At 36.9% G+C, this 27,333-nt stretch overlaps 3 protein-coding genes across 3 annotated transcripts; 1 reads left to right on the top strand and 2 right to left on the bottom strand.

Moving 5' to 3' along the window:
• Positions 1-2,993: 2,993 nt before the first annotated feature.
• Positions 2,994-6,283, bottom strand: LOC144998007 (uncharacterized). The gene has a single exon (XM_078957853.1). The coding sequence runs from the start codon at positions 6,197-6,199 to the stop codon at positions 3,296-3,298; it is 2,904 nt and encodes a 967-aa protein (XP_078813979.1). The 5' UTR covers positions 6,200-6,283; the 3' UTR covers positions 2,994-3,295.
• A 7,875-nt stretch (positions 6,284-14,158) lies between these two features.
• On the top strand, positions 14,159-17,404 carry LOC145046048 (sucrose-phosphatase 2-like). Its single transcript, XM_078994335.1, has 8 exons — positions 14,159-14,209; positions 15,702-15,791; positions 15,854-15,969; positions 16,089-16,095; positions 16,202-16,711; positions 16,822-17,008; positions 17,094-17,140; positions 17,211-17,404. The coding sequence occupies exons 1-8, from the start codon at positions 14,159-14,161 to the stop codon at positions 17,301-17,303; spliced, it is 1,101 nt and encodes a 366-aa protein (XP_078850461.1). The 3' UTR covers positions 17,304-17,404.
• A 6,217-nt stretch (positions 17,405-23,621) lies between these two features.
• Positions 23,622-25,440, bottom strand: LOC145046049 (uncharacterized). The gene is made up of 2 exons (XM_078994336.1): positions 24,409-25,440; positions 23,622-23,636 (listed from the first exon to the last, which is right to left on the bottom strand). Exons 1-2 carry the CDS (start codon positions 25,438-25,440, stop codon positions 23,622-23,624), a joined length of 1,047 nt encoding a protein of 348 aa, XP_078850462.1.
• Positions 25,441-27,333: the final 1,893 nt, after the last annotated feature.

The raw sequence follows: 27,333 nt of genomic DNA on the forward strand, positions 1-27,333 counted from the left end.
AACTATAGGTCTAAACTATTTACTTTTTGGTTTATATTTTATATATGTGGATTTTCCTCTGCCATAACATCATCTATTATATCAAACATCTCTTCATGTTGATCTTCTTCTGCCACAACTCTAATACTACGATATTTTGAAGCCCAAAGTTTGTCTAAATCCGAAGGAGGATATTCCTCACCATGATAAATCCATATTAGGTATGATTCTTCAAACCCAAAATCATGTATGTGGGTATAAACCATAGTCACAATATGCCAAAAAATATTTACACAATATGTTCACATGCAACACGTTTTCCCTTCATCATCGACATGGTCCTTGGCAATCTCTATAAAGTTGTTAAGACATTTTATGAATTCTGGAGACCTTCGATTTCACAATGTAATCCAACTCCTATCAGTTGTCTCAGTTATTTCATTATTAAGAATTAGAATGTATGCATATTAAATATATGACTAATTTGTTTGGATTTAGTTAGTAAAAGTTAGATTGTATTCTGGGATTTGAAATTTAAATTATGTATAAGCCGAAAGAATCATAATGGTAAAGTAAAAATCGATGATTCAAAAAGCAGTATCGAAACATGAATATCCACAAGAGTATGCTTCTAAACCCACTTTTTGAATACAATATCTCATATATGAATGTATATTACATGATCGACCATTTAAGAAAATTTTGGTAGCATTTCCCCTTAGCTACTAAGTATATATAAATCTATACTCGATGAGTAAAGAGAAAGTAACCACCGAATCTTTCTTAAACAATGAATCATATAATACACAGTCACATCCTAAATGAGATAAAGTTTTCAAAAATCAGTTCGAAAAATGGGGACAACCCGAAATTAATTTCTAAATTACTTTTGCATGGGTATTTATAGACTCTTGATGATTTAAAAGGATTAAACTTAAACTAAAACGTATTTTTTATTATAGCATTATAGTTTATATAATTAAGTTATTACATTATAACTTAGTAGAATTAATGTCTTATATTTTTCGTTTTTATTTATTTTACTATTATATTATAACATTTTACTTTAAATAATTTACTAGAATTGTAATATATTTTTATTATTTATAACATCTTACTTTCCTATATTTTTATTATTTATAACATCTTACTTTTGTTTTTACTTTTCTATTATGGCATTTACTTTTTCATAAATTTTTATTTATAGCATCTTATGTTTTTTTTCAATTATAGCATCATACTTTACATTATAGCATTCTAGATTTATTGCTTCACATTTTTTTAACATTCTACTTCTACTTTACATAATAGATGGACAAACTATCAACATCCACATTAACATACTTCAAACACAATAATTTTCCAGTTTAACAAAATCAAAAAGTTAATAGCATAAGTATTATCCAAATTAACAAAATCATACACAACCAAGAACTTTATAGCTTGTATATACATAACCCTAAAAAGGGACAAAAGAGGGAAAAAATCAAACAATATATACATAAATCAATTGATCTAGTTGTATTGTTTTACTTTTTATAGCATTGTACTTATATTTTAGACAAAAAAGGGACAAAACTATACGCCTACACATCCACATTAACATACTTGCACAATAATTTTCACGTTTAACAAAATCAAACAATAAATGGCATAAATACTATCCATATTAAGAAAATCATACACAACCAATAACTTCACAACTTCTATGTACATAAATCTATAGCACTAAACATAACCCTAAAGTTTCACAAAATTTCAAACACATTTAGACTAATTATTTATGAAAAAACATAGCCTAGTCACAAAAATCCGATTCATAAACTTTCAAAGTACACAAATCATAGATCAAACTTCACTACCTGTTGAAGAAGTGGAGTACACCGAAAGCAGAAAACCACCGTTCGCCGGAAGTGAGAGTGTACCGACATCCTGTAACAATGGCATATTTAGAAAACTGAATCGATAGGAGTTAGAAGGAAAATGTCGGAATGAAAGGTTGAAGGAGTATATGGAGGAAGAAGTGATGGTGTTACCTGGTCGACGTGTTGTCGACGAGAAATTCGCTTGAGAGCTCAAGGGAGAGAGAAATGAGAGATGATTGCTTGCTGTGTCGACAAATGGGGAAAAGAGGGTTTCCCCCGTTTCCAATTAGGCTAAACCGTATAGGGATGACTTGTCGTCCCTGTAGCTTTCTTCAAAATGATGTTGTGCGTTCTTTTCCAGATAAATACATTAAAAAAACTATATATTTAAATTTAATTATTTTTTGGACGATATATCGTTCCTACAGCTTTTCGGATACCTGCAAAATATTTTTTTGTTCTCGCTCAAACAATAAAGACGATTTATCGTCGCTTTAGCTTCAAAAGTCAAACATAATTTATCAACCCTATTGCGATGACATGTCGTCCCCATAGGTCCTCTTTAGCAACGACATTTATCGTCCCTATAGTTTTGGTCGGTGTAGAAGTTTATTCTTCTAGTGTGTAAAGTTGTAAACAACAAGACTCCTGGATTTTACATGGTCTACTTCTCTAGATTTTACATGGTGTATTTTTCTTGAGTTCGCTCACCAGCATTACCCAACATATTTTTGATAGGGTGTAATAGCTATAAATGATGTTCAATAGTGGCTTATGCAAGAGATATGTGGACCGACTTAGGCTTTAGTTGTAAATTCGTTGGGTATTGTTCTGGAAACCCAGATGCACAATTGTGATGACAAGCCAACTTTTTCTGATCAAATATTTATATTTCAGTTTTAAAAATTACTAGTTAAACATATATATGATATTCGTTTGTAATTTTGTATTAGATTTTTCTGATTACTCAATTTTAAATGTTTTCGTTTAAATCTGAAGTTATTTAACACCTGATTACTCAATTTTTTTTTGAAAATCTATCACTAAATGATGTTGGTCGGAATGTTGTTACAAACATGTCGGTCGGAAATTTATGGGAAAAATAAAAAAAAGTCAAGAAAACTGTCCAAATGTCCTTTTTATCTGAACTAAACTCAAACATAACCTTTTTATTAGGCAAACTTGACACGATATAAAAAGCATTTAACATTTTCACAAAATAAAAACAAAAAAACTTAGGCAAACTTGACACCACATAAAAAGCATTTAACATTACCACAAAACAAAAACAAAAAAAACTTACGTGCTTCATAAGGTCCCATCGGCCCATAAACTTTTAGACGAGTTGATCGATCTACTCCACTTTATAATTTTGTGTTCAAGCCTTTGTTTAAGACATGAAACGAAATCTGAAAGTTTGATGATCATGCATTGTACTTTGCTATTAAGTTTCACAGTTTCCTCCGGATGTAATATCCCACAAACTTAAAGAAAACAAGTCTCCATCTGTTCTTAAGTACCAGAATTGCTACAATTCCCATAAACCCAGTTGTGAAACCGCCTGTTGCACCATAAATCCATATCTTCTCATCGCTATCATCGTCTTCATCTTCCTCAGAGTTTCTTCCAGTTCCTGGGACATCATCATCATGGTTGCACTTGATCGGCAACGGATTACCGCAAAGCTCACTATTGGCAGCATATATGGATGGATCAGTGAGTGTCTGGAGTTGACTTCCTGTTGGGATTCTTCCGGATAAATTATTGTGTGACAAATTCAGATAGCTAAGAAATGTCAATGCCGACAGACTTTGTGGGATCACCCCTGAAAGTTGGTTTATAGAAAGGTCAAGAGACTCTAACGAATTCATATCACCAATTCTATCTGGAATACGACCTGTGAGGTGATTGTTAGACAAGTTAAGACCATGCAATCCCAAAAGAAGTGACAACTCCTTGGGTATTTCCCCCACCAGTTTATTGCTCGAAAGGTCTATGTTGACAACATATCTCAATGTCGTTGTATACTCTAGCACAACTCCTTTCATAACCTGGCTCAAACTCAGCTCGTATGAGCCTGAAAAAGAAATACTGTTGTCGCCTCCTGTGATCATTCCACTTAAGTTCTGGAAACAGCGAGGGATGGTTCCTGTTAACTTGTTTTCTCCAAGATCCATGATTTGGAGGGTGGATCTTTCACACAACTCTACAGGAATTGGACCTGTGAAGCTGTTTTTATGTAGCCTGAGGAAAACAAGCTCCTTCATATTTTCACCAATCCATTTTGGTACGCTTCCAGAGAATCTGTTTTCACCCAAATCCAACAAAACTAAATTTCTGCAATTTGCTAAAGTTTTCGGAAGTTCACCTTGGAAACTGTTGTTGTTTAGAGCTAACCAATCTAGTGAAGAACCAAGATTGCCAACTGAGCTTGGAATGACACCCGAGAGCTGGTTGGAACTTAATGTCAAAACATATAGGTTTCGGATACTTCCAAGGCAATCTGGAAAAGTTCCCGATAGCGTATTTCTGGAGAGATCGAGAATAGCTAACTTTGTAATATTACACAGTGATTTTGGAATCGATCCATTAAAAAGGTTGTTCCTAAGAAGTAACAATCTTGACTGTCCAGGGTAAGTTATCGTTAAATCCTGGATTGTTTGGTTAGATGGAAGGTTTGTCAATGGACCATTAAGAAAGTTATGGGAGAGATCCAGCGTCATCATGATTGGGAGCTCGCTAAGCCAATCTGGAAGAGGTCCATAAATGCTAGTATTAGAAAGGTCTAGATATTCAAGACTTGTTTGTGCTCGAATCCATTGTGGAAAGTCTGATTCAATTTTGCAAGATCCAAGTTCAAGTTTTCCTATTTGGAAAGGAGGCTTCCAATCAGGTGAAAACTTGAAGCTCAACTTGTAGTTTGAGGTTGCATCAAAGTATTTTAACATTGATGTATTTGAGAAATGGGCTTCAGTGACTACATCAGATAAAGAATTGCCCGATATATCAAGAGAACTAAGTTTGGAAAGTTTTCCAATGGTAGGAAGAGGCCCTTGTAAAAAGTTATAAGGCGCATGAAGAGAGCGGAGCTCCGAGAGGTTTCCTAGTGATAATGGAAGCCCAGACAACCAATTGAATTCGAGATACAAGTTTTGTAGATTCGATAGTCGTCCTAGGGAGAATGGAATTGTCCCGTTTAACAGGTTTGAAGATAAATAAAGATTTTTTAACAACAGCAGGTTTCCAAAAGATGTAGGAATCGAACCAGTTAATTTGTTGTTAGATATATCTAATTCCCGCAAACTTGTTAAATTTCCTAGAGCTTCAGGGATGGTTCCTGTTAACTCGTTCCACCCAAGATTCAACTCTCTCAAGGCCGTAAGCCTTCCTAGTGATGTTGGGATTTCACCAACTAACTTGTTCTCATATAGATTCAGTGTCTCCAGAGAAAATTGGGCACATTCGGATCCATTGCCATTGGTAGATGGCCCCATGAATCCCCCTTCCATAGAATTGAATGAAAGATCCAGCCGCTGTAACTGACAGAGTCTCCAGACCCTGGTATCTTGAATACCTGTAAACCCATTTTGTTCAAGGTTGAGGTCGACAACCTTTTTCATGACTGGGATTGAAGAATTGAGTTCATTGAACGAAAGATCAAGAACTTGTAAAGACGTCAGGTTTTGTAAAAACAGAGGGAATTCGTCTTGGAGAAAATTGGAACTAAGATCAAGTGTGTGAATTGGAGAAAGCGTAAGATTCGATTCAAGATGCATGCCATAGAAATGAGGATTAGAAAGCTCACATCCCGACAAGAGTAACACCTGTAAAGAAGAAATCATATACAACAGAACTTTGTTGAAATTTGGAGCTTTAACAACACTCAATCCGCTCAGATCGAGATGTTTGAGTGACAAAAGGCTTGTAACCCATGTGAAATCATCAACGACTAGATCCATGTAACTGAGATCAAGCACACACAAATTCGAAAGATTTCCAATAAAATGAGGAACAATGCCAGAAAATCCCATGGAAGAAAGATTCAGAAACCTGAGTTGTGTTAGCTCGGCCAAAGAGGACTTCAACTTATTTACCCTTAACATCTCGGCAAAACCCAAATAAGGGCTTCCAAGGTCAAGGGTAGTTACATGTCCGGTTGCATTATCACAGCCAACCCCTTGCCATTGGCAGCAGTTGTTTCCACTCCAAGATGATAGTCGACCAGAAGGGTCTGATACAAGGCTGCGTTTGAATCGGAGAAGAACTTCCCTCTCTTGTTCGTAGCAACCAGAAGCGAGGTTTGTGGTTGCAAATGTGAAGAAGAGAAGGAATTTACCAAGCCATAACTTCCTCATGATTGTTGTTTCTTAACGAAGACACCATTGACGAGGTCAAAATTTATAGATATATGGTTTTGGGAAAAGAGACTCACAGTCTAGCTAGGCAGAAAAAAATATGTCTTTTCCATGCAGATGAGACGTACTATTCATAATTTACTTTTTCCCTAAAGCTTCCACTAAACCTTATCGCGTTACTTTAAAAAAAGTATACTTTATATCAAACATCCATCACAGAAACATTTTGTTTTTTCTGAAATAATTATAAGAGACTCATAAAAACAAGAGCGGATGGGGACAATATTCAAGCGTGTGGTGGTAAACTAATTAATAGTAATTAATAATTAATGGCCATGCATAAACTTAATACTATTAAATATTATAGGTACTATTAAATATTATAGGTGTGAGTCAAGTGTATTACACGGATTGATTTAAAATAAGATTAAACATTAAATTAAAGTGTAAACATAAAATATTTTTTAATGCACAATTTTAAAATAAAAAAGGAAAAATGTATTTCTTGCAATTTAATATCATATTATGATATTTAATACTTTATATATATATATATATATATATATATATATATATATATATATATATATATATATATATATATATATATATATGACTTCAATTTTAAAATATAAAACAAATCAAAATTTGTAACCCTCTAAAACTTTTCAAAAATAACCCAATTTCATTAAGTTATTACAAAAAGGTTTTCAATACATTTATTATCAGAGTGTTCACAGAACCATATCATAAAACATAAACATGAGGAGCGGTACGTTCACACCTTTGCCTTGCCACGATCTCCTGAAATACCTTAAACATAAAACCATAACTGTAAGCCCGAGAGCTTAGTGAGCTACTCCCAAAATACCAACCACATATACCATACACATATCATAAACATAACAGATAGCCATGCACTTCGGGTTTACTGTGTGACTGGTCCGCCGCACCGGGCCTTCAGTCCACCTGGTCCACCCTCCGAGTCTAGCCATATACATCGAGTCTACAGTGTGATTAGTCCGCCCGCACCGGGCCTTCAATCCACCTGGTCCACTCTCTGAGTATACAATGTGACTGGTCCGCCCGCGCTGGGCCTTCAGTCGGCCTAGTCCACTCTCCGAGCGTCGACACGTCTGGTCCACCCTCTTGGGGCCTACAGCCTATCCGGACCGCTCCTTGGGCCTTCGGGATAACCGGTCTGCCTTGGGTATGTTGGCCTGCAGCACAAAGTAGGACCTGCCTCAACCCAACCCCAGTCTAACAACCATGTGCACATAAACATATAATCATATAACAATTCACAATTAATCAATCAATCTAGTAGATCACATACATAACACATCCCTACCAGGGTACCGACCTAACCGGTCACTAGCATAGCATCATCCTATAAACCAGGATACCGAACCTAACCAGGTCTCTAACATATACCATCCCAACTACCAGGATGCACACATAGCAAAACAATAACATAACAAACAACTACCCGGATTTCCATCCGATAAAGGGCCGACCTTAGTGCCGTAGACCCTGTTAGTATAGTGAGGATAACTCACCTCGCAAATGCCAAAACTCTGAATTGAAGAAGCAGATTCCCGAACCATCATCTCACCAAAAATCCTGAACTATCCAAAGCAGCAAAATAATCATTAGTCCAAGCACAATATCCTTCCAAGGGTAAATTGACCAATTTACCCTTAACGCAATCTGGTCCATAACTAAGGCCCACAATCAAAATATGAAAGGCCCAACACTAGGTAAGCTCTCAAGCCCAATAATGACCCAAAGACCAAAAGTCTGAAGCATAGCCTAATATTGGCCCAATTTACTAAATTAGGCCCATCCCACCTCAAAAAATGGGCCTAGATCCAAGGTCCATAATAATTAGTGGGTCCAAATTACTCCATCCATAATGTCTAGGCATGGCCCAAGCTCTATTAGCCCAATAACAGCCTAATCTCTTAAGGCCCAAAATGAAAACTCAACAGAGGGAGTACGATGGGCGTACATCAAATTTCGTGGGTTGGAATCGGGGCACAGACCCACTACGCTGGGCGTACATAAGATTATGCGGGCGTAATCTCGCCGAACATCAAATCCACATAAGCTCTTAATGGCTTAAGCTCTTAAGCCCAAACTTCAGATCCGTAGGCCAAATATGCCTAGGATTCATAAAGTCTCAAACTTTATTACTTGGGACATCCATAAAGCTCTTAACCCAAGGTCATAATCCATTAAGACCTACCTATCTCACATATGAGACAACTAAAGCCCTTGGGACCTCATTTTTTGTTACTCAAGACCTCTCTCAAGGTCTGAAAGGACAGCTAATCTCGACCAACTCGAGTCATGCATCAAGATGAGGTTTCTGGGACACGAATGGTGCCAAAACTTTACAACACATAGATCTATACAATAGGATTGTCAAGCTATAGACCTTTTACCTCAAAAGGGCTCTAGAAGATGATACCTCTCCAGATCTACGAGCTCCAGCCAATCAACCCCTTCCTTGACAACTTCTTCTTTCTTCTTCTTGGCTCTCCTTTGCCAAAACAATCTTTGCATGGTCAAACACACCCAAAAATGCAGGTGGGACGGCTATCTAGGGTTTTCTGAGGGCGAGAGAGTGTTTATGAAGGCTAGGGTGGGAACCATTATGTTCCTTTTATAGTTGATGTCCCTAAAATTAGGGTTTCTGGATGATAGACGTACGTTGGGCGTACATCCAATACGCTAGGCGTATGTGACAACCGTCAATTTTCGGTCAAGTCAAAGTCAACTGAAGTCAAAAAATCAAACCGTTTGACTCAATTTACCCGTTAGTACTGGAATTTACATTATGAAATTTCTACACAACTCTTTATTCTAATAAGAGATCATAAATCAAAAAGTGCGAACATCTAGATCTCCTTAACCTAAAATTGTGGTACGTGGAGAGCTATACCAATAAAACAATGTTACATACTTATCGGGAGTGTGTAAGATCCTTAAACAAGGCTTAACAGGGTTTACGAACCTTGCATTGCGAAGCCGGACACTTACAAATGCCACACATGTAACCTCTCTCAAACATTTTCACTCTATCTCTTCTTATCAAGAATCTCTCCCAAATCTCTCCAAGTATGTGAAATCTCTCTCAAATATCTCTCTGTATGAAAAATCTCTCCAAGAATGTCAAATCTCTCCCAAATCTCTCCAAGTTTGTGAAATCTCTCTCAAATATCTCTTTGTATGAGAAATCTCTCCAAGAATGTTAAATCTCTCCCAAATCTCTCCAAGTATGTGAAACCTCTCTCGAATATCTCTTTGTATGAGATATATCTCCAAGAATGTCAAATCTCTCCCAAATCTCTCCAACTATGTGAAATCTCTCTCAAAAGTTTCCCGTAACTTTTTAGAATCATTCGGGTCATTCCGACCCTTAACCGGGTCAAAAACGGCTTAAAACGGGGTAAAAACGAGAAAAATGGACCTTAGGAACCGAAACCTCCTTATAAGAGAGAAGCCTCTTAGGACCCGAAGGTCCTTTTAGGGACCGAGAGCAAGGAGGAGCCGAACCCGAGACCAAGGAGGAACCGAACCCGAGCCCAGGAGGAACCGAACCTCACCCAGGAAGAACCGAACCCGAAAGGTCCTCTCAGGACCGAACCTCGCGCACCACCCGAACCCAAAGGTACTGTTCATCTACTGTTCATTCGGCTCATTTCGGGTCTGACACCTTCGCCTCTCATCTCCGGATCGAGCCTTCCCTTCGCTTCCTCGCCTCCTCTCGCTTCCTCGCCCCCTTCGTTTCCCTCTGTTTCGCTTCATTCCGGATTCGGCCATAGCAAGGACCGAACCTCGGCCTAGGACCAAGAGGTCTCGCTGGGAATCCATTTTTTCCCGGTTTTTGCGTAGTTTTGCGTTTAAGGCCCGTTTTTAATTATTTTAACGCGGGATTTTCACCCAAAATCATATTTTAACATAATAAACCCTAAATATTCACAATTTAATCATATTTTCATAAAAATCTTTATTTAAATAATAAAAGCAAGTGGGTAAAGTACAAAGAGGTGGAGTGTTGACTTTGCTTTACCTTATGACACAAGCAACCACTCCCACACCCACTCTATGACCAGCCACACCTCCCCACCTTACCTAGGTCACATCAGTGTCCTTTCCACTCAATTATCACTCTTTCCCACGTTTGTGAGAGCTGAATATTCATCATCTCTCCTCACTTCTCTCATTTGCTCTCATTTCACCAAGAAGATCAAACTCTTTCCTCTCTCACTTTCTCTCTCTAGAAATTCGAGATTCAAGGACTGATCTTGGGTTTTTCCTCCACATTTGGTAAGCATAATCCATTCTCCTTATGATTATTTCACTTCTTATACTCAAATCATGGATATGTTACACAAACTCCATCATAATTGTGTTAGAGCTTCGAATCTTCAAGTGATTCTTCAAGTGTTCTTGGGTTGAACACTTCTCTTCTTCAACACTTATCTACTGAAATCACTCAAGGTCAGTTCATAACCCTACATTTTCATGTTTTCTCAAGTTTTCAGGGGGGGGAATACAAGTTAAAACACCAAGAACATAACTAAGTTTTTTTCTAACAGCCTTCATCAGAAAAGTTCAACTCCATTCACGGACTGTTTTGGGCAACTTAAACATTTTTGTTTTCAAAACTGTATAAGGTGCTAATAGTTCAAGTTCTTAGCTTTAAAATGACTACTTGCACATCTCCATACGATTTTTCTATAATTTATGGTGATTTTTACAAAACTGCCTATCATTTCAAACAACAATCCGGACCAGTCTGTGATTATGGACTTAAGTGTTTACCCCTCAATCGATGTGTCGGTTAACCACACACGCTCCATCGATACTATGATAAACATTAAGTTACCCTTCGCCTACCTTTTTAAATACGAGTTAGTGTGCCGGTTAACCACACACGCTCCACTAACCGACTTAAACAAAGTGCAAAGTGTAATTTCATGGATTAGCACCTTATTCACATTTTTCTAAGTAACTAAGATTGGGTATTATTAAAAGTTTAGTTACTTAGTATTTATCATTAATAATTTTAATGAAGGGAGAATTATAGTCCTGTCAAACCCGTTCGGCTAACGACCCTCCACCAGTCAAGCAAGCGGTGGGTGAGAGTGGACACCCATTAAGTTGCCATTTTATAGGCAACAACCTTATACCCACCTTATAGACCGGCTTCGTGAATGAGGCGTACTAGCGGTAAGACCGACTTTACTCTTATACATATATATATTATTGACTTATAATATTATAAAGTATAAGGGTTGAATTTTAACTTTTAAAATTCTAAGGGCTAACTTGGAATTAAAGTATTCATAAGAGAAAACTTTACAAATTCCAAAACTTGAGGGCAAGTTTTGAAACTATTCAAAACTAATTAATTCCATAACTTATGTGTTTAAAGTAGTTTTAATCCAAAAACTCTTCAAGTTCCATAACTTGAGGACAAATTATGGAAGACTTTAAACTAATAAAGAATTAATCTTTTCTTTATTTTATAACTTATGGAATTAATTAAGGTTACATATTTTATTTATTTATTTATTAATGAAGTGACTCTTGAACCTCCATAACTTAAGGACAAAACTCTTCATCCTTTTTGTAACCTTTGCCAACTTTATGAGTTTTATGAGTCTTTAATGTGACTCTTCATGTAACTTAAGGATAAGTTACACAAACACATTTTATACTCAACTCTTAGATTAATTTGGATTGAAAACAACTTTTTCACTCAACTTTTCTATTAATCTAAGCAACTCATAAGAACAAGATAATTCAAATCAAACTTTTTCATGTAATTAGTCTAACCTTTAAACTAATACAAAACATGAATCTATTGACAATTATCTTGAAAATGGATTAGCATGAACATTACCACATTTAAAAACAAGTTTATAAGTTCAAAACAACTTAGGGTAATGTTCCTAGTCCATTTCTAGCCAAAGACCTCGAAGATATGCTGTCTGGGGTCCAACTCGTCGAGTGCATGAACACAACTCGGCGAGTTGGATGCATTTTGCCTTGGACTCGTCGAGTCCCTTCATGGACTCGGCGAGTCAGCTGGGCTGACAGCATCAAAACTCGATTTTTCAGCTTCTATTGCAGGTATAACAAGAAAACAAGCCTAGGCTCTGATACCACTGTTGGGTTATGAGCATTCTAACACTCCTAAGTGTACATGCAACCCTAAATACCTTGGATCTATGTTTTCTCTATTATACATGCAAATATGAACATCCAAGGTATTATCCTAATCTAGCATACAAAATAATGAATATAACAAGATAGAATACATACCTCTTTGATAGTGCTTGTCTTCATGAAGCTTGAGTGCTTAGTGCCCCAAGTGTGACACCTCAAATGGTTCACACAACACCATAAGCACTTGGAATAACTTAGAGAGAAATTAGAACACTTCATGAAATCGTCTAGCCCTCATACATACACATAGTGTGTTAGTCATTGTAACGATTTCTTGAGCCATGGGTTTCTTTTATATGGTGGCTATTAGGGTTACACCATGTAACTCATGACTTTACCCATTCCTTATGCTCCATGGGTTTTAACCTCCATGGAGTATCCATGGGTCACCCCATGGACTTAGTCCAACATAAGGAATCTTGGATCACAAGCCCACATATATAAGAATGAATGATTTACACAATCAACCCATATATTTAATTAGTCTTCTTTTGATCACTTAATTAATACTAGATTAATTCTTGATCAATACTAATTAAATAATCTCATTATTCTTATTATTAATATACTAGAACTTATAATATATTAATAACCGTAAGTGTCTTATTTCTCTCATTATAGTCTATCCAAGTGCATGATGCCATGCAACCCAAATGGACCATGCCGGGTCGGGTCAAGTCTTACCAATTATAGTTATGGACTTAGACATTAATCCAACAGTTTTGAGGATGTTTTCAAGGTTGTTTAGAGGTTGGAAGGAGTTTAAAATAAGGTGGTAAAGGTGGTGGAATTTCTATGAAGATGATGATGAATAGTGATGGGTTTTGTGGTTGATCTTGATGCAGAAGGTTTTGGGTTGTTTCATGGTTGTGTTTTTTTTGTTTTGATGTAAGGAAAGTGCTTAGTGGTGTATGATGTGATGAAAAAAGGTGGTGAAGATGAAAAACCTTTAGTTTCAATGAAGAAGATGAAGATGGTTGATGGTGTTCTTCATTTCATTGTTGATGATCTTGGTGTTCTTCACTTAGCTTCTTGTTTGATCTTGGTGTTCTTTATTTAGCTCCAAGGATTTGTCTTTGTTCTTGAAGAAGATGAAGATTGGTGATGTTCTTGGGAGTGTTTGTAGTTTGTAGGAAGTGTTACAATATTACAAATGAACACACACACACATACTACATACTCACGTATACATATATTGAGAGAAACAAATATCTTCTTCACTTGAGTGTTTGTTGAATTGGCTGCAAGTTGATGTAGAGTAGGAGGCAAAAAAAACGTGGGAAGGGTTTGCTACTTCATCTTTGACTTTTGTTGACTTCTTCTTTGTTTGACTATTCAACACATATACAACATATATATAATACATATATATACATATATAATACATACATATGTATATAATACAAATATATATATATATATATATATATATATATATATATATATATATATATATATATATATATATATATTGTTGAAACTGTTTAGTCACACATATGTGTTTTCGTCATTCGCGTGTTTTCGTACTTTCCGTTTTATCACGCATTCATGCAACCTGAAATAACTGATAATATTTGTTAGATTGTATAAAAACAGTTCATCTTATTTGGGAGATAATGGAACTGTTATGATAATTTATTTGGAAAGGTCATTATCGTCATTTTAGTATTTTTAATGTTCACTACATGAAAACAAACCTTTAATGACGCGCAAACAATGACACTCGCTGATAGACAACGCACATTTGTAAGTGCCCTAAAAGATAATGTCAGTTTTGCAAAATTTGAAGGATAGAGGGCACGCATTTGTGCGCGCCCTAAAATTATTGTCAGAAAAGAAAAAAATAGAAATACGGAGGGCGCCTTTCATAAAATGTGCGTCATGTAAATGTGTCGCTTTATAATTTTTAAGTGAAAGACGCGTTTTAGGCGGGAAATGAAATCGATGAAAATTACCCCCGCCTGTTAAATCCCAAAAATTAATCCCCCTGCCTCTTCTACTTAGTAAGAAAAAGCCCTAGGTCCCTCATCTTCATCTTCAGTATCATCAAACATCTCATTCATCGGATCTCTACTCGATCTCCTTCTTATCAGTATCATCAACCATCTCGTTCATCCTCTGCATTATTTCCATCATTCTTCCCTCTCCTCACTGATCAATACCTAAAAAACCCTAATATCATAACCACTCCTCTTTTCTCGCACAACAAAATCCCAAAACATCACTCAATACTAAATTCCACAAAATCGTTGTGACCATTTTAGCTAGGGCTTTTTTCTAGAATGAAAACACTCTCGCATCTCTCTTAGCTCTGAAACAATGGACGATTCACCTTGCTTCACGTTTGGTCACTTCTCCTCCGGCGACGTCAGGCCTTCCTCATTACAAATCGACCAACGATAAGCTAATACTTATAACAAAATCATTTCTCTCTCAATTGGATGTGCGACTCCTCCATCGCACTGATGCACCACACCTATGATTGCGTCCTGTTTCACCTCCCTGGCCGCTAACTTAATAGGTTTATCTATTAAATGAGATTTTTCTTTTCAGTTAGAAATTGATTTCGTCCCCTCCCCAGCTCTTCATCTCTTCACTAAAATTGTTGTTCATCTATCCACTAAAATCTTCACGGTTTCCTTAATTTCACTCCAAGGGTTATTTGATAGCTCTTGTATGGTTTATTCCCTATACTGAATCGAGAGTCAAAACCATTGTGGTGGTTGTGGCGGAATCAAAATGCGGGATTGAACCATTGTAGCAGAGAGATCTTGAAACTTTTGATTAATACTTCTCAAGTCGTCTCTAAGGTAATGTGAACCTCTTGATACTTCTCATGTTGACTCTCTTTTTTTAGTATAACTATCGTCTTTTAAAATTAGGGATTCTGTTTGAATCATTTCATTGAACGACAGGTGAATCAGACCGTCTTCTCAATTTATTTGACATTAAAGAAAAGTGCGTTGAATTTCTTTGTCATGTCTAATTTATCTCGACCAGATCCTAAGATGGTTTCGATCTTCATCTCTATTGATGCTCTAACTTTTTTCCTTCAATGGAACTGTGGATTTTTATAAACCCTAGCTTCTACATAAACCCCTATTTTAACCTAGCTTGGAAAGACCACGTGGCTTTCCACATTTAAGAGTTCTTCCTGAAGATGTATTATTATTATTATTATTAAATATTACTCTCTTCATAATCAAATCATGGAAGAAAATGAAATTCCTTTTATTAATTTATTTGTTTATGATAACAGGGTGTTGCAATGCTTGATATTTCTAATTATGGACGAAGAGTTGATCATCATAGAGATATGCATATGGATACCGATCATATGTCTTATGAGGTATACAAAGATTGGTTTCTTTTTTAGTCAATTTACGAAAATGACCTTTTGTGTATATGTAGGAGCTTCTTGCATTAGGTGAGCAGATTGGGAATACTAGATCAGGGTATTTATGTCTTCTAAGTTGGAATTTGTTTCATCTGCTGATCAAGAACTTAGTTTCTGCACAATTTGTCAGGTAAGGGCAAATTGTTAATAAGTTAGGGAAAGAAAGTCTCATTTCCTGATTTTCTTTAGTAACTCGTCTTTATTCATTATGTCTAAAGAAAAAACACTTATTTAGCTTATGGGTTTAAGGGTAAGCGTATGTTTGGTTCGCATGGAATGAAATGATGAAGGAATGGAATCAGTCATTCCATTCCTTCCCTGATTCCATCATACTAATTCAACATATGATTTATGTTTAACAGATGGAATACAATGATCAAGAAAGAATCGGAATGTTGGATTGCAGTCATGGATACCATGTGGACTGCATCAAGAAATGGCTAACCGTTAAAAACACATGCCCAAGGGGAAATTACCAAAAGATGGTAGCCGAGGGGAAATTACCAAAAAACACCCTCGCTTGTGGGGATTATGGGAATGATGCTGAGCTGTTCACCATTCCAGATGTACACGGTGTCATGGTCAAGAATGCACAAGAAGAACTATTGCAGTGGTATGCTGAAAATGCCAAAAATAACCCTAAGATTAAACATGCAGATGAAACGTGTACAGCTGGTATTATACAAGCAATTGGTCATTTTAAGCTTGGACCAAGCACATCACCAAGAGACTTACCCTTCCCTGACCTTTTCAAGTTGGACGATTTTGACCCTGCATATGAAGTAGTCAAGTTTTACTTGTATCTGGAGAGCTGGTTTCGTGGTGATATTGAGAATCCTGCACAATATTTGTACAATTTGAAAGCAGTTTGTGTACGTTGAGCCACTTCACTTTTTCACATGTTTTATTTATTTATTTATTAATTTATTGGTATTGGTATTCTTACTCCATTCATGTTTTTTGTGGTATCATTTTTATGTAGTCTTCATCTGGTTCTTATTTTAGTCCATTTGGTGTTGAGCAATCTCTTCATGAACTGATTGGTAAGCTAGAAGAATGCTATGGGGAGAAAAAAGGGACAAAAATTCGAATTTGGGTTGATCAAGTTTTCCCTTCTCAGCTTGATTCAAACACATGGCTGGTGAAGTTCAAGAAGTTGGAGCAATCTGGTGTGTGATCTTTATCTTGGATTCTTCATTTTTACACTTAGAAAATAAAAAATGAAACATCATCATGGTTTTCTTTTTTTTGCAGGTGAAGAGCAAATGTGTTGCTTTACCACAATTATACTGATTTTAAAGGTAACATTTTTTGATGCAATAATTATTGTGATGAAGTGTGGCAATGTTAAATGTTTGTTGTTGGTTGCAGGATATGAAACTTTCACAAGGGTTGACTTGGGTTCATGTGCACCAAACATGGATGGATGGATCAACGAGTGATAACAAAAATTGGTTTCTTTAAGGTTTTATGCCTCTCCTTCCTTTGACCTATCTTAGATATATATGTTTATCTTTGAAAATAAATGTAGTAAGTTGAATCTTGTATTAACAAGGAATGGTTGTTTAGGCTGTTAGAACGTAATTCTTTTAGGATCGATTGATTCTATGCATGCAAACAAATATGAACGTAAATATAAAAATGAATATGGCTTGAATATGTTGAATGATTAATGCTTCAACACCTCAGAAGAGCTCGACTAAGAACTTTGACTGTAGAGGCGTTTTCGGGTTACAAAATCAAACGTAATAAAAGTTTTAAAAATATAATGCACACATGCATGCATATATATAGTCTAACCCTACATGATAATCATGGATGGACAGGCCCAATCCAGATACAATACAAAAAGCCCAAGACGCAACACAATAAGTCCCAACAATCTCCACCTTTGCATCTTTGGGACCGGGACTTTAACACTATTTAACAACTGAAGGCTTCTTCACCATCTTGAATACCCTCGGGATGACAGCTAGAAGATGGTACTGAAATGTAATATACCATCGAAGCATATCAGTGAAATTTTTCCTATCAACATCCGAGTTCTGCTTGCACCGATGTATCAAGTTGATAATGTGCTCCAAGCAGTCAGTGGAAAATAGGTGCTTATCTACCAGAGCAAACAAAAACCTGTGAGCTTCACCTTTAGTAAACATCATAGTTACATGTGTTGAATCAATTTTCCCCATGTTCATTTTGTTCACATCCCTTGGCTTTTGAGTAGGCTTGACATTCGGCTTCTTGTTCATTACTTTTGCTATCTCCTCATCCATCGTTGCAACTTCACAGATGTGGAGGCCAACATTCGCTTTAAGTGTTCCAGAATTGGCTCATATTCCTTTGAATCAGTGAGCAGAATGTTGTATAGCAATATCCTATCATGAGGATTAAGATTGGGAAGATCTGCTAAAGAAATCATCGAAACCGAATTTGTAGACCCTCAAGTGATTTTGAAATGAACGTTCACAAACCTTCCAGCAGGTGTCGGTTTCAATACCTTGACATTTATAATTTTCTGTGTACTCCATGTCAGGTATTGAGGTTGGCCACACTTCAGGTAAAAATCGATAAGCTCTCGATCAACCTTTGGACTAGGAAAAGGAACCTCAACAGTTGACTCAAAACAATGGAATGTAAATTCCTTCCTTGTGATTGGCTTATCAAACTGTGAGTCCTTTGAATTATCACAGTTGAAAGAAGCGATTGGTTCTAACCAATAGACACTCGGAGATTCTATTGCTTGACTGATTAGCACCTCTCTAGTCCACTTAAGAAACAAAGCCTTCTTACACTTCAAGGCATCTTCTTCTTCTTTATTCCGCCTCTCTGTTTCCTCTGCATCCTTTGTTATTTTCAAATTATCATCCAGTTCTTTATCTCACTTATTTCTTTTATGGGCTTCAGCAATAGTTTCATCTGCATCACTATCACTGTCATTGAAAATCTTTTTCTGCTTATATGTTGGACCAGAACCTGAAGCTACAGTAACCTTCAGTTCTTTTGTGACTGGGACATTCGGTTTAAGAGTTTCAGTTGTTACAATCACTTTTTGTTGTCCACCCACTCCCCCTTGTTTTGGAGTAATTAAAGGCTCCAAAACACCTTTCATCTCATGAAGCATTGCAAGGGCAGGAAGTAGTTTTCCGGAAAAATGATTTCTGATGGTGCGACTGAGAATGGTATCATGAGCACCAAGGAGATTGGTCAACATGTCCTTGACATCACTTGCACAACTTCAGAAGATAGCTCTCTCAGTTTTTAATAAGGTAATATCCTTCTCATCTTGATCAAGTTGAACTTTTTACACTTCAATTGTAGAGGTTTGGTGAACAATTTCTTCTTTTAAAGCACTCTCTTTTGCAATATCGGCATGAAGTGAGTCCAGCCGAGAGGAAACTGAACTTATAAGAGAAGTATTTTCGGCTTGGATGGAGGAATGAACATGTTCAAACTTCTGTAGAGACTTTGAAAGAGATTCAACTAATTCATGTACTTTGTAAGCATTCGTATCAGCATCCCCTTTAAGAGAATCGAAAAAGATCTGTGTAGTTTGAATAACTTCAGCAACATTGGCAGAGGCTTTTCTACAAGTAGAAGCCGATTGTTTGATTGCATCAGTGGATTTGTCCATATCCTTTGTATATTGTTCTATGGCAGTTTCCACAAAAACTTTTAGGACCACACCACCATAAGCTTTGTTATCTTCTAGTAAACAGTCCATCTTTTCATGAATGCTCTGTAAATGTTGATGGTTGACAGAAGCATCATTGTCATCATCAAATTAAAGCCGATATGGACTGAAGTATGTAAAGTCATACTCATCATTTTCTCCACCTAGAGTGGCACCAGAACTGGTTGAGTTGGTTGGAGAAAGAGGTTTGGTGATGACAGGAGGTTTGGTGTCAGTAGTAGCCCCCATATCAGATATGTTGACAACTACTGTCTGTTCAGGAAGTGAAGTGGTGGTGGTTTGGGTAATAATAGGAGGTAAAGGTATTGTAGAAATAAGGGTAGAAGAAATTGGTGTAGAAGACATACGTGGTGTTTGTGATATAGTAGTGGTGAAAGAATTTGTAGGAATTGAAATGGAAGTAAATGGTGGTGTTGAAATAGAGGTTGATGTAAGAGCAACCGAAACTGTAACTTTCGGTTTCGGGGATGGAGGTAGGGTTGGAAGTTTATGAGAAGGATTCGGTTGGATTTAGAGATCTGGTTGGAGTATTACCTCTTGGAAATTCCTGACGAAATTCCTCTTCTTCATCATCGTCGTTATCTGAGTTTGGAGGAGTTGGACCCTTGGATTTTCGTGCCATTCTTTTAATCTTCTTCGGCTTAGAAGAACTCTCTTTCTCCGACTTTCGGTTCTAGGATTTGGAAGGCTTAGAGTTGTCCTTCTGGGTTGTTTCCTTCTTCACAGTTATCCTTTTTCCTCGGTTGCTTGGCTTGTCAACTGCATCCAGGGCAGCCTGTTGTTCCGGAGATAGAAGTCTCGGCTCCATTGGAGGAAGTTTCCGATACCCAGCAATCACGTTACTCTCGACGGTGACACAATGATACATGGTATCTAGAATGGAACCATAATGTTGAAACTTTGTTGGATCAGAAAGAATGATCTTCTTTGTATGAAATGTAGAAATTGAAGCGATAAGGACATCTTTCATCATCGGAATTTCCAAAGTATCAATAGCCCTCCTCGTGATAATAGTCCAGAACCTTTCGCACGAAATTTCGGAATGACGAGTGGAAGCATTGAGGCTTTGCACAACCTGAGACCAAATTATAGACCCATAATCAAGATTTAAACCGTTGTAAAGACCATAGAGTATGGTCAGATGTCCTTTACTAGTGCCATCAGATCTAGCACTACGTTCCGCCAAGCTTTTAATCAAAAGAGTAAGAAGCCCATTCCATTAAAACGGTAGACACGACTTCTTGACTTTTGTAATGGTGGTCAACACATTTGTATATCCCATCTCATAAAGCATTAAGAATAGCTATGCAGTTGTGATGAAATCGGGTGAGATAACAGAGGAATCCACTGCAAGATGTAGTAAAGAACAAAACCTCCCTTTGGAAATAGAGGGCTTTTTGGAGTGGATTTGAAAGTAGATGTGTTCTTTGTGCTTGTCGTAGGTTGCAGTAGAGTAAACTAGGGACAAGAGAGACATGGGAACAGCTTCATATTGGGTTAGGGAAAGAACCAACAGAGAATACTTCAAACACTCCACAACGTGTAACATATAGGAATCATACAGGAACAGAGTGAGTTCAATGATCATGTTTTGATTTGGCTTATTGGAAATAAATGCCGAAGAAGTAACCTGATCTTGTGCAGAAGAAGAAGTCGCCATTTTTGATCGAAGAAGGAAGATGAACAATTCAAATTGCCGCTGTAGTAGAGAAACTTTGTGACTGGTAAAAGACAAAGAATCGTCGAAACCCTTTATATCCAGATGCTAGGAGAGATAAAAATCGTGACGATAATGACGTGATCAGTAAAATGTTGTCTGGAAAATTGATATGTGACAGGTTGGGTGCTCCTAGAAATATGTCAGTATGCGTACGGATAGGGACCGTTCACATTCACGCGCCAAATTCTTATCCTTAATCGTCTTTTGAAATTCAGTGTAACTTCAGGAAACATGATTAACCCTGTTTAAACAAAACTTGAACTAATAGCAACTAGAGTTGTGGAAAATAAAATTTTCGTGCAATAGAGTGACAAACGATAAAGAAATAAAGCAATTGTGTATGGGATGTGCTTGATGTCTTAAAAAATGACAGAAAGCATGTGATTCCGGGAAAGAATCGCTTCCTTCAAGGTCAAAATAGACTTGAAATGCTTTTGTGGCTCCCTGAAAAACACAATCAAGTGATTGTAGAGAAACATTCAAAGGCTTCTTTTCAAGATATAGGCTTAAGGGTAGTTTAGCTTCAACCGAACATTAATACTTAACATAAGATCAATTGTTGGTAGAAGTACTTGTGAGACCTATGTGGTCTGTTGAACAAACAGGTAGGTTATATTATGTAGTGACTAAAGAAGATATAGAAATCTCAAAAAAAAAATGATCTTTATGGGAAGCAAAAGCCTTGGTTATAGAAAAATGCATAAAAGATCACGCAAAAATAAAAATTAGATTTCAATTGGTAACAAGTAAGATCTTAAGTATGATAAGTCACCATCAATTCATTATTGGTGTTGATTGTTGGGTTTCACTTAGCACGTGGTATACATATCTAAGATCATAAACACAGACTTTGTGCAACCATAAACCTCAGTGGTAAGAACCGAGAGTCTCAAGGGTTGCATTGATGAGCCGAAAGTAGATGGAGAATATAAGGGAGGTGGCTAAAGAACCAAAAGTACCTTCTGCTATATATATAAACAAAATGACCACTCAGAAAAACTCTTAACTCATATGAGAAGAGTAAGGTAGCTCTAGACCGAGTTAATGTTAACAGCCTTATTGGGAAGAAACGATAGGTGTAGATCGAATCATTAAGGCCTGCTCAAAGTCGTAGAGGCTTTGGTCAACATGCAACAACATGCTTCTAGGGACCCGTAACTAGTTCTTATGGAAATAATGGTACCTACCTTAGCTCCAAATGTTGTTGTACTGGTACTCTTGTGACCTAAGAAAACACACCACACAAACAAAACAAACAAAAAAAATTTGATGATATGATTTTTCTAAAATTAAAAATAGAAAGAAAAATATTTTTGAAATTTTTTATTTTTCTTAAAATGAATAAAAACAGAAAGAAAAAATATTTTTGGAATTTTTGATTTTTCTGAAAAGGAATAAAAACAGAAAGTAGTTTAACGAGAAGAAATGAAGAAAATACCAAATATACAACCGAAACCTTCCTTAATTGAATGAGCCGAAATAGACCGAGCAGTCGATGCATTTCAATCCCAGAAAATTACATAGCCAAAATAGACCGAGCGTTCGGTTCATTTTGGTTCCATAAAATTCCAGAGCAGAAATAGACCGAACGATCGCTCCATTTCTCGTGTCTAATTTTAGTGCAAGATTTGAGGATTCGGTACTGATTCTGCTTCCATCATTCCCAGACCTTGTAAAATATTATTAAAAGTTGCTTCAGGTAAGACCTTGGTAAATATGTCAGCAAGTTGATCAGAGGATTGAACAAAATGTACTTCCACGTTCCCATCTTCTACATGATCCTTGATAAAATGATATCTAAGTGCAATATGCTTAGTTTTGGAATGTTTCACTGGATTGTGAAAAATCCTTATCGCACTGTCTGAATCACAATAGAGAGGAATCTTCTTCATGTTTAGTCTGTAATCTCTTAGTTGACTTTGAATGCATATAACTTGAGAAGTACAAGAAGCTGCAGCTATGTATTCGGCTTCTACTGTTGAGAGTGACACATAGGTTTGCTTTCTGGACTGCCAGCTAACAATTTTTATGTCAAGAAATTGGCATCCACCTATAGTGCTCTTTCGGTCTAGTCCACACCCTCCAAGATCACCATCAGAAAAAGCTTGAATAAAGAATCCTGATTTGGCAGGATACCAGAGACCGAGAGATGAAGTTCGCTTTAGATAACGAAAGATGTTCTTTATAGCCACCATGTGAGGTTCTCTTGGATTAGGTTGAAACCTAGCACAATAGCAAACAGAAAACATAATGTCCGGTCAACTAGTTGTTAGATACATAAGGGACCCTATCATTTGTCGATAAAGCGTAATGTCAACAGCAGGTTTCTCCAGAGACGGTGTTAACTTAGTGCCAAATGCCATAGGAACCTTTAGTTTAGAGTCACCTGTCATGCCAAATTTTGTTAACAGATTCTTTGTATATGCCTCCTAGTTGATAAAGCTGCCTTTTGGACCCTGTCTAATATTTAAACCAAGGAAAAAATTAATTAGACCCATTGCGCTCATTTCAAATTTAGTCTCCTTCAACCTTCTGAATTCAGCTGTTAAGCTAGGATTCGTAGAGCCGAAGATGATATCATCAACATAAATTTGAATTATCGTTAGATGTTCACCTTCTTTCTTTCGGAAGAAGTTAGGGTCAACCAAACCTTGCTTAAATTTTGAAATTTTTAGAAAACGAGTTAGGGTTTCATACCAGGCTCTCGGTGCTTACTTCAAACCATAAACAACTTTATCCAACACATAGTAATGATCCGGATATTTCTCGTTGACGAACCCGGGAGGTTGTTCAACATACACTATTTCTTCTAGTTCTCCATTTAAAAAAGCACATTTGACGTCCATTTGGAAGACTTCAAATATTTTATGGGCAGCATATGCTAGGAAGATTCTAACTGATTCCAACCTTGCTACAGGAGCGAATGTTTCCTCATAATCTATCCCTTCCTGTTGGCAATATCCTTTAACCACCAATCGAGCCTTGTTTCGAATGAAGTTCCCTTCTTTGTCTAATTTATCTCTAAAGATCCATTTCAAGCCAACTACAGAAGCATCCTTTGGTGTGGGAATAAATCTCCAAGCTCGGCTACGTTCGAACTCATGGAGCTCATCTTGCATTGCTTGAACCCAATCAGAATGATCAAGTACAAAATTTACTGTTTTCGGTTCGATTTTGGAGATGAACGAATTAAGCATACATAACTCAACTTTAGAGAATAATGCAGTTTGATTCACTTTTATCTGAGAACGAGTAAGAACGTTCTCAGAAGATTCACCAATAATTTGCTCTTTAGGATGATCCTTGGTCCATTTCACTAACAGAGGATAATTTGGGTCATATGCCGGATTCAATTTAGCATTCACTTCTTCTTCAAATTCTGATTGATCACTTTCGCCTTCGTCGGTTGCCTGTTCTTTCTCCCCCTCGACTGGCGAAGCGAAACCAGTGGTAGCATCAAAGTTTGCTTCCTCTGAGAGAGTTGGATTCTCCCCCTCAAATGTACCTTTATTAGTCGGGGACGGTATAGAATTATCCCCCTCAAAAGATACCTTGGTTGCACTTGGTTCAGACGAACTCTCCCCCTTCAACGTTGAGTCGTTGATTTGAGAGTCAACAGAGGATTGATCACCTACAGGTTTGGCAATGTCACTTTTCATTTCCTTTGCAGCATCATCAATAATCTTTTGGAGATTATCAATTTTGTTATCTGCTACTTTCGCCTCTGAGTGTGCCACTTTCTCCGGTTCATCGAATAACCAAATGTATTCCTCGAACAAGTTGGATATAGGAACCGAGACTTGTCCTGATGTAGGAAAAATTTCCCCTAAGTGACTTTCGTTTCTTTGAACTTTATTCATGTAATTATCATCAAAGGTGATGTAATATGTTTCTTCAATCCGTTTAGATCGTTTATTCAAAACTCTGTAAGATTTTGAGGAGAGTGAATAACCATGAAATAAGCCCTCATTATCTTTAATGTCAAACTTGTTTCGGTTCTCCTTGGAGTTTAGGATGAAACATCTTGAACCGAACACATGGAAGAATTTTACATTGGGCTTTCGATTATTTAAAATCTCATAAGGAGTGATTGAGAATCGTTTATTAAGAAAAGATCGGTTTTGAGTGTAAAAAGCAGTTGCAACAGCATCAGCCCAGAAGTATAAAGAAAGTGAAACAAAACTAAGCATGGTTCTTGTGGCCTCACATAAGGAACGGTTTCACCTTTGAACGATACCATTCTGTTGTGGTGTATACAGGGCTAAAAGGTTGTGAGTTATCCCCTTATCAGCCATAAATTCCTCAAATTCCTTATTCTTGAACTCCAACCCATTGTTGCTCCTGACATTTACCATAGTCTTTTTCAGTTGCACTTCCACGTGCTTAATAAATGTCTTCAACTTGGGAGTTGCTTTTGATTTCTGTTTAAGAAAGAAAACCCAGGTGAAACGAGAACAATCATCTACTATGACAAGTATGTACTTACTACTACCGATGCTTTCGATAGACGAAGGTCCACACAATTCAATGTGCAATAGTTTAAGAGCTTCAACAATCTTTGTATTGATCCTTGTACGGTGGCTCTTTCTGCTTTGTTTACCCATCTCATAGGCTGCACACAGATGTTCCTTGTCGAACTTGAAAAGAGGGAGGCCTCGAACATGATCACCAAGCACCAATTTGTTAATGTATTTGAACTTCAGGTGTGATAATCTTCGATGTCATAACCAACTTTCATCTGTATTTGCCCTTGAAAGAAAACATATTGATGTTTTACCCCGTATCAGTTTGAGATTTAAAGGATACACCTCACCCTTTCGTTCTGCTTTCAAGAGAACCTTCTTTGATTGTTTTTCAATTATTTCAGATCCTTCATCATCAAATGACACTTTCAGACCTGTTCCTACGACTAGTTGAAACACACTTATGAGGTTATGTTGTAATCCTTCTACATAAGCTACTTTTCGAATTGAGAAATATCCATTTGTTATCATGCCATATCCCTTGATTGTTCCATAGGAATTATTTCCATACTTTAGACACCCACCATCTTTCAGGGACCGAAACTTCCTCAACTATTCCTTCCTCCCTGTCATGTGATGTGAGCAACCACTATTGATATACCATTCATCATCGAACTGCTCATCACTGATTACCTGCAAATTTATGCAAATTTAGGAACCCAAAGTCTCTTGGGTCCTGGTGAGTTTTTTAGGTCCTGGTGAGTTTTTCAGAGAAAAGGAATTGCAGTAGAAATATCAACCAAATATGTTCTTTTTATTAGAGTGGTTTGATATTTCCTTTTAATGGTATAGACCTTGATTTTAGTCTTATCTTGTTTAAAGTTTAGTGTATTGCATGGTTTGTTAGATTGCATGTGTATCCTAGGGTTAGTTAATGATTTCTCATTGTGAAGCTAAGAATCTGATGTTATCTTTCCTTTTCCTTTGATGTCTTCCCTAGAATATGCTTTGCTTTGGGATTTAGTGGAACCGAAAGTTGACCGAGCACAGAAACTAGACTGCAGACCGAAAGTAGACTTTTGGTTCTGAGTGACGTTTGGACCGAAACTTGACTTTCGATTCTTAGACTTGTAATAGTAGGAACTTAGGCTGAAATTTTCCTTTGGTTTTTCCTTTCCTTTGTCCATTGAGACCTTCTTAGGAGGTAAATAGATGGGATTTTGGGATTGCCAGTAACTCTTTCGCTCATTCACATTCTTTGCATATCTTTGATTTCTTAAGTGATTCTGTTCAGCTAGCTCCTTCTGTGATTTGTGTATATTGAAGCTGGCCTTTGGCTTCTCTCTTTGATTTTCGGTTGTTTCGTCTATAACTTTCAGTTCTTTTTTTGGTTCTTCAGGAATCTCTTTATTTCCACTTGTGCTAGGTTTGTCTAAGCTTGAGGGTTTGTTGATGGGTTCAACGACGTATCTTCCTTTAACCCTCCATGAAGTTTGCTCAGACAAGCCTACAGTTTCATCCGCGTTGTCAATAGGGGCAGACCAAAAGTAATTTTTGCACCCTTCTGCATTGTCTTTTTCCACCAAGACTCTTAATTCTGCTGTTTGTCTAGAAGTGACT

Source organism: Lactuca saligna, chromosome 5, assembly GCF_052625555.1.
Source record: "Lactuca saligna cultivar CGN05327 chromosome 5, ASM5262555v1, whole genome shotgun sequence".
In the NCBI taxonomy this organism is placed as follows: Eukaryota; Viridiplantae; Streptophyta; class Magnoliopsida; order Asterales; family Asteraceae; genus Lactuca; species Lactuca saligna.

Excerpts from the sequence above, each read along its gene's own strand:
- LOC144998007 (XM_078957853.1), bottom strand. The coding sequence starts at position 6,199 with ATGAGGAAGTTATGGCTTGGTAAATTCCTTCTCTTCTTCACATTTGCA.
- LOC145046048 (XM_078994335.1), top strand. The coding sequence starts at position 14,159 with ATGACACTCGCTGATAGACAACGCACATTTGTAAGTGCCCTAAAAGAT. Across the intron at positions 14,210-15,701 it reads TAAGTGCCCTAAAAGATAAT|GGTGTTGCAATGCTTGATAT; the intron begins GTCAGTTTTGCA and ends TTATGATAACAG. Across the intron at positions 15,792-15,853 it reads CCGATCATATGTCTTATGAG|GAGCTTCTTGCATTAGGTGA; the intron begins GTATACAAAGAT and ends GTGTATATGTAG.
- LOC145046049 (XM_078994336.1), bottom strand. The coding sequence starts at position 25,440 with ATGCTTAGTTTTGTTTCACTTTCTTTATACTTCTGGGCTGATGCTGTT.